Genomic DNA, 8,088 nt, shown 5'->3' with positions numbered 1-8,088 from the left:
TGTATGAGTAGACGCTGAGGGGCCAGGGACCACAGGCAGTTTGCGCGCACGGCCTCGGGGTCGCCCGCGCCGCCCCCGCGGGGTCTGACGTCGCTCAGTCCCGCCCGCAGCCAGAGTTAAGTCCTGCTTCCCTCCAGGCCCGCCCCTCCGCGCACTCGGGCCCCGGGCGCGCCCTAATTTGCAACCAGGCCCAGCGCGGGGGCTGCTGAGGGGAAGCAGCCGTGGCCGCCGAGGGTCGCACCCCGCTTCCCGGCCTGCGTGGGTGATCGGGCCTGCAGCCCGCGCGCCCCGAAAGCGCGCACTCATTTCCGCGGCGGAGGGAGCGGGGCCTTGGCGGCGCGCTGCGGCCTACAAGAACTGCTGACATCGCGGAGGGCCAGCAGTCGCGCGGGAGCGGCCGGCGCGCGCGGGAGCGTTAACCTCGCGAGGCGGGAGGCACCGGGAGCGCGGCTGGGCCGGTCCGAGGGCGGTGGCCGCTTCTTCACCAGCGCCCCGGGCGGAGAGGACCGCCGAGCTGGGGATGGGGAGGCCCGGGGCCCACACCTCTCCCGGGCGCGCGTGCGGCTCCCGGGGCGCACAGTGACGGCGGCGGCGCCCCTGGCCCGACAGCGCCGAGGCCGCTTCGCCAGGCAGCCCGCGGCCGGCGGCGGACCGGACCATGAGGAGCGGCCGGGACCGGGCTAGGCCTCGCTGACTCCGGCCCCGCGCGGCGGCCTCCCCCGCTTCCGCCCCGGCCTCTCAGGCATGAGCGTGCGCCCGGGCCCGGGGCCGCGGCTGCCCCAGGCCGGCCGCCCGCGGGCGCGCTCGGGCCCCGCGGGCCCCCCGCGCTGATCCCGGCCCGCTGCCCGCCCGCCCGCCGCGTGCCCCGCCATGGAGGTGGTGGGCGACTTCGAGTACAGCAAGAGGGACCTCGTGGGACACGGGGCCTTCGCCGTGGTCTTCCGGGGGCGGCACCGCCAGGTGAGCGGCCCCCTCGGCCTCGCGGCGCGCGCGGCCCAGCCGGACCCCCCGGCGTGGGGGTCCCTCAGCTTCGCGGAGCTGCGGGCCCCGAGTCCCCCTGGAGGGCTGGGCTCGCCGCCGGGGCCTGGCGTCGTGCGCGCTGTCGGCGTCGCGGGGTTTGTTTTGGTCGAGGGAGGTGTCGGGAGGCCGAAGCTGCTAGGCAGCGCCCCGCCTGCCGCCGGCCGCAGATTTTCCCACCTCCGGGGCCTGGGGAACGGGGGTCCTCCGAGAGGGGCGGTCCAGGAAAGCCTCCCCCCCTCGAGGCACCCCGAGGGCGCACCTCGAGGCCCCCGCGCGAACCTCTGCCCTTCTGCGCCCAGCCCTGGGCTCCCGGGGTTTGTCACCTTTGAGGTTGATCATCGCCGACCGAGCGGAAAACGGGCTGGTTTCCCGTCGGTCGGAGGCTTTCTCGAACTCGGAGAGATCGCGTTTCCAGGCACTGGCTCCCCCACCCCCCCGCGCGCCCCGCGCCCTCTTCCCTTCCTGGGGTGCGGTCCCCTGGCTCCGAGTGGTGGAGAGGCGCGGACGCTTCATTTCCAAGGCAAACACGAGCGCACGTTATGCCTGGGTTGGTTTTTTTTGTTGTTGTTGTTGCTGTTGGTGTTTCAGTCTTTGCTGTTTCGCAAAGAGGGTCACACGAGGCTTTAGAATCTAAAGAATTTTGGAAAGGGCAATCGAGACTGGAAATAATCTGAAAGGTTTTGGCAGTTCTGTCTGTTGCCGGGGAGCATATTCAAAGTGGGCTGACTCTGGTGCTTATCAGGTAAAATCAATACCACTTACTTTTCATTTATTAAGAAAATAAAGCGCAGGGGGAAGAAAAATTAAAACGCGTTATAATCTTGCCGAGCTAACAAAGACCGTTTTCAATTAGCCATACCACCTTCCAAGTTTATTATCCACATTTCCCGATAACTTTCAGGTGGCTGTAATCCCCGCTCTCTCCCCGCTGTCACTACCTGGTCTTGGTGTTGGTTTTTAGCGAGGCGTTGTAGGGCATTAATTGGCTTGTGCGACACCGTAATTTTCTTGTTGGAGATTCAGTGAGACACCGTAATTTTCTTGTTGGAGATTGAGGTTCCTTCCATTTTCCCAGGATTGTACATTAATTTGTTAAAAACGTTTTTGTGCTTACGGATTTTTCTTTTGTTTAATTTCTGTGGAATAATTTCCAGAGAAGTAACACTGTTTTTTTTTCCTTTTCAGAAAACTGATTGGGAGGTAGCTATTAAAAGTATTAATAAAAAGAACTTGTCAAAATCACAAATACTGCTTGGAAAGGAAATTAAAATCTTAAAGGTAGGTTTCTTTATGTGGTGTTTCATATTAAGTTATAATTTCTTTTAAATTAAATGACTGCATGATGACATCTCTTGCAATTTTTGGTAATTGGACCCAAGTTGGAGAATTTTCAACTGTTGCGCTCATTTTTGTGTGCTTAGTTTTTTTGCAACACTGAGTGCTTTGGATAGATGTTTATGGCTGTTAGCCAAAGTTGAGAGGGATTCTATGAAAATTGACTTCACCTTCTCATAATTTCTTTTTTTCCCCTAGTTATTTGAGAGGAAGCAGTCCCACTTACACATTGTTTACATCTTCTTTTGACCTTTGCATATTATAATTAAAGTTTTTTGGCCAGGGATTGGGTGGTTGGGGTCTTTTATTTCTTGCAAATTGAAGAAAGTTATTTTCCTCTGAGGTTACCTTTTTAGTTCACTCAGTCATTGTTACCCAGTTGAGATGCTTTGAGGGAAAAAAAAAAAAAGGATTCCATGGTCAAATAGGTTTGGAAAATCCTGTTTACTAAATACTTTCTTGGGGAGTCAACAAAGCACTTGGCTCATTAAAGAAAATGAAAATCAGGGTGTGTTGAACCCAGTGTTTCCCAAATTACTGTGAATGGGTAATCATTATCTGATGCTTATCAGCTTTCCTCAAAACTAATATTCTGTGGTAAACTAATATTCTCTTTGGTAAACATTTATTCTTGAGCTAAGAATTACACTTTGTTTTCTTTCACTGGAATTTTATGCCTCTTGCTCTTAGAAATTGTATATTAAATTTAAAGACTAGCAGGAAGTCTGGGGCCATAATAACTATACCATTTATTTAGTAAATGAAAGTACTTGTCTTGTTAGGAGTCAAAAAATGATGGTGGTAAAAAAACAAAAACTTTTAGGCCCTGAGTAAGGTTTTTGATCAGGCACATTTCTTTAGTAGATTGACTTGTTTCTAGTCTAGCAATATAAGTGTAGTATATATATATGTATATATATATGTATATGTGTCTTTAGTATATTTATGTGTATATATAGTATATATACGTATATATATGTGTCTATATACCTGAATCTATTTTATTTGCATATTATATATATTAAATTAGAATAAATGAAAAATTATAAATTATACATTTCCTTTACAGGAACTTCAGCATGAAAATATTGTAGCACTCTATGATGTTCAGGTACGTTATTTTGGACCTTTTTTTTTTTTAAGTTTGTATGTTAAGGAATTTAAAAAAGTTCTATTTTATACAAATTTAAGTGAATCTTAATGGAAATGGCAAATGACCATAATTATCATTGAAAAGATATATAGCTTGAGTATGTTTATTTATCAAGGTGTAATTAAAATACCATAGAGCAATAAGCTAAATAAGTAATATGTTGAATAAGTAAAATTATTAACAATTGATAATATGCTGTAGGAGCAATTGTATTATAGGTCAAGTACAGGAGTATTGACACCACTGGATATAGCATTTCTGTGCTAAACGTAAAAGGACTCTTGTAGAAAGCAACATTTGTAAATTGTGGAGTACTAAAAAAGAAGTAATAACAAAGAAACCATACATACTCATCCCCCAGATATATCTATGAATATTGTATTATATTTGGAAGTAGGGAGGCTGGGTTCTTAAGTCATCTTCTAAGGCACAGTTTCTTATTGTCAAATGTACCCTTGGAAATCCTTTTAAAAAGCCCTGCTTTGGAGAAAATTACTGTTTTTTTGGGGGGGGCATGCAGTAGCAGATGAAGTAGTTGACTTATACTTAGGAGCAATACTGTTTTTGTGAAAATCCTTTTAATTTTCAGCCCACACACAGCTGGTGCGGTGTTGGCCCTAGGAGGCGCCACAGTTGCTCTCTGCTGCACTCTCACCCCAGGGCAGAGTTCTGCGGCTGAATGGCAGCCCAGCACACGTTATTGACATTTTCCCTTCCTTTAGTTTTGCTCAGTGTGGACAAATTCCAGCAAAGTTAGTGGACATGTTACGTGATTCTGCTGAGTATATTTAGCTAGAGGTAAAACATTTTCTGTATAGACTTGAATTATTCAAATTCGTTTTGTGAGGTTTTGAGTGGCTTCTATGTGCCAGGCGTCATTCTAAGTGCTAAGAATAAAACAGTGAATAACAATAATATCCTTGCTCTCAGTGTGCTTAATTTTATTGGGGTGAGACAAAACAAACTATTCTATATGTTATTTTTTTTCCCCACATGTAGTCATTGGAATGACAAGTCAGTGCCTCATACAGAAAGCATTAAATAGTATTAACTCTAATGGTCCCATTCTTGGAGAGGTACGGAAAAACCTGCCAATTGCAGGGTAGGTCTTGCTTTAAAGGTAGAGGGCATTCTTAGATTTTTTCCTTAATAATTAGAATGAAAATTATTAAGAACCAGCTTTAGTTTTATGTAGGATGAGATGCCATTAGGAAGAACATACACTCTAAAACCTGAATGATGGAACATAACAGGAATTTCAAGGTGCCTACATTAAAATGTTTATTTGTGCACTGTAACTACTGAAACTAATTTATAAAAATATGCTTAAGGAATATCAGTCAAATCAGTATAGTTTTGGGCATTTGACTATCAAAGAGACAAAGTGTTGATCTAATAGTTTAGATTTGCTTCCTTGAAACTACTTTTTCATCACAAGGCACAGAACCTTTAGAGGCTAAGTGCAGTAATTCTGTCAACTTGAATATAATTTGTATTGGCCATCAGTTTTGGAGATTAGTCTAAACTCTATGTACATATTTGTATGTATTTTTGTTTGTAAAAATCGTGTTTCCATTTAGATGACACGTAAACATATTTCCCCCTCTAATTACAAAAGTAATGTTTATTCATAGTTAAAATCATTAAACGTTGCCATTAAAAATGAATAAATTGGAAAGGAAATGACAACTCCCAGAGATAACCACAGTTTGGTGTATTTCTTTTAAAGTTTTCTAAATTTATGTATGTTATTCTGTAGTCATATATACCAAATTTTTAAAACTTTTTATTGTGAGACGTTTGTTAGTATTTTTACAAGAAATGCACCTTGTTTTGTTTAAATTAATGGAACTTGGATACTTTTTTCATATTCGTGTAATACTGTAGGACCAAATGGTAATTTAGTTACTTAAAATCCCCTTTGAAAGACAAAAACAAAAGAACAAAACTCTGTTACAGTGGCGTGGGTGTAGCTCAGTGGCTGAGTGCCTTCTTTGCATAGATGAGGTCCCTGGTTCAATCCCTGGTATTTCCTAAAAAACACCAAACAGACAAAACCCTATTATGACCATTTGGGTTGTTTCTTATTTTTACCTATTAGAAACAGTGCTGCATAGGAGGCTGTGTACATATATCTTTGCATATTTGTGTGAATGTTCCTGCAGAATAAGTTCCTTGAAGTGGAATTGCTAGGTCAAACATTACGGTTACCATGTTGTCTCCCGGCAAATGGCACCAGTGTATTTTGACCAATAGTGACCTTTTTTTTTTTTTAAACAATCTCATAGGAGGAAATATCTTGTTTTGTTTTTCATTTTAAAAATCATTAGTGCGTTGGTCATCTTTGTGTTTTATTTGCCTTTTGTTGATTCTTCTGTGACTTTCCTGTTGTTGTTCTGAGATGCTTCTATTGTGTTCATTTTTCTTACTGATTTCTTGGGCCAGTTAATGAGATGTGCAGGGGTATAGTGGTGAACACAGTAGAAATGGTTCTTGCCCCGGTGGAACTTGCAGTATTTGGGGAAGATGACATGAAGCAAATAGTTACTAACTCTAGGTGTACAAAGCACTGTAAGGGAGAAGTCCTGGAGAGGGATGGAAGAAACAATACAGGGGTTAGGAGAGTGGGGCACCCCACTTTGTAGGCTGAAGAAATACTTTCTGAAGAAATGATGTTTAAACAGACTTGATGGGTGAGTGGAAAGAGGCTGGGCTAGGGGTTGGTGAGAAAAGAGCAAGTAAGCTTCCCAAGCAGACAGGGCCTTCTGTAAAGCCCACAAGACAGGACTAATCGCTGAGTTTAAGGAACGGAAGGAGGCCGGTGTGAAAGGAACACGAGAGTAAGGGAGAGAGTAGTGCTCGAAACACTGGAGAGGTTAGCAGGGGCCAGAAGTAATCTTTATTCTAAAGGGCAGTGCAAAGTCTTTGCAGCATTTTTAAAGCAGGAGGGTGTTACCATTTTCAAAAGATGAATCTCCTTGAGCATCCTGAGCACCAGATAAGCATGGTGGTTTAGGAACTTGCCAGCATGTTTGTCTGGGGTCTGGATAAATATCCACCTCTTGGTAACTTTTAGTATAGTGAGAAAAAGATGATTCTTTGAATAGATAGATGGTGCTGGCAAAACTGAGACAGTTGAGAAGAAATAGTTTGATCTCTGTCTCATTTTCTAAAATAATTTCTAAATGAATTAAAGGCTTAAATATAGAAAATAAATAGTAACAATCTTAGAATAATATTTAGATGACTATATGTAATCCAGGGGATAGGAAAGCATTTTAAATCAAGATAAGAATATCCGGCCCATGCCTTCATCAGGATGGCAGCGTGAGAGGCATCAGGGCTCCGTCCCCACATGCAAGATTTGAACAATCAGCAAGCACTGGCTACAGCGTCTTTCTCAAAGCTCTGGAAAACAGCTAAAGGACAATAGTAATAGGGTGAGGGCCAAATCAAGAAAAAGACTCCTTAAAAGGGGTAGGATCTCTTGGCGCCCCCCGCCCCCACCCAGCATGCATCCCTTCACCCATTAGGGAGGCAGCAGAGTAAGCCTCGTGCATATACTAGGAGCTGCACATACTGGCAGTGTTTATGTCTGGCCCCATCTGTCTGGTGGTGGCCTGAGGAACTTGGATCCCAGAAGTTCCCTACCTGTGGAAGGCTTTCCTACAGAGCACCACGGTGGAGGAGCAGTCAGGTGCCTGCCTGGGACAAGGGATTGCTGGCTCTACCACTTAGAGTAGGTGCCTGGGCCTGGCTGGGAGGAAATTGTTTCCTAGGGAAGAGGGGACGTTCCTGTTTTTGTAAATGGGGAATATCCTAGAACCACATACACATGCCCATGATTAGACAGGACATAGGCTCAGAAAGGACCAGGGAGACCCCTGCCTTTGGCCTGGAGCTATTCACCAAACTCCTTGTCTGAATAAACCCTGAAGCAGCACACTCACACCAGCCACTCTGCCACTCTGCAAGCAGAGAAAGATATTTTGTTGTTGTTGTAGTTAGCTCCTGCCACTCAAGGAAAGCCCAATCATAGCACTAGCTGGATAATGAGCTTAAGGAACAGCTTAAGGAACAGATGCTTCAGAGTTTAAATTCCAGCGATAATACATTAAAATACCAAAATGTCAGGTTTCAACAAAAGGTTACAAAGCATAAAAAGAAATAGGAAGTGAAGGCCCAGGCAAAGGCATTAGAAACCATCAGTGAGGAGGAACAGACCTGAGACAAGACTAGACAGACTTTTAAAGAAATCAATTTTATTGATGCATATTAATAAAACATACAGTCCATCCAAAGTATACAATCAGTGGTATTTGGTATAATCACACAGTTGTGCATTCATCACTTCAGTCATTATTAGAGCATTTTCAGTATAATAATAATAATATAATAAAGCAGACCAAAAAAACCACAACAAACCCTCGACCCCTTAATATCACCTGTCAATCTCTCTCTGCTTCCCCTGCCGTACATAGCTACTATTCTGTTTCCATCTCCAATTTATTTGTATATTTTGTATAGATGAAGTCAAACAATATTTAGTACTTTTTGTCTAGCTTCTTCACTTAGTGTAT

The 8,088-nt window shown here is 44.5% G+C and overlaps 1 protein-coding gene across 2 annotated transcripts in view; it reads left to right on the top strand.

The window, feature by feature from the left end:
* The first annotated feature begins 786 nt into the window (after positions 1-786).
* Positions 787-8,088, top strand: part of ULK2 (unc-51 like autophagy activating kinase 2) — an 88,118-nt gene continuing 80,816 nt past the window's right edge. The window contains exons 1-3 of one of the 2 annotated variants that reach the window (XM_004446501.5): positions 787-960; positions 2,206-2,298; positions 3,425-3,466. In XM_004446501.5, coding sequence (XP_004446558.1) covers positions 871-960; positions 2,206-2,298; positions 3,425-3,466 — 225 coding nt within the window. In that variant the 5' untranslated portion in view covers positions 787-870. The remainder of the gene's footprint in view (positions 961-2,205; positions 2,299-3,424; positions 3,467-8,088) is intronic. The other variant, XM_012523736.4, reaches the window with a different exon arrangement.

This window comes from Dasypus novemcinctus, chromosome 21 (assembly GCF_030445035.2).
Source record: "Dasypus novemcinctus isolate mDasNov1 chromosome 21, mDasNov1.1.hap2, whole genome shotgun sequence".
Taxonomy (NCBI): Eukaryota; Metazoa; Chordata; class Mammalia; order Cingulata; family Dasypodidae; genus Dasypus; species Dasypus novemcinctus.
The sequence above is the reverse complement of the archived record's forward strand: the minus strand, read 5'-3'. Positions and strand labels throughout refer to the sequence as shown.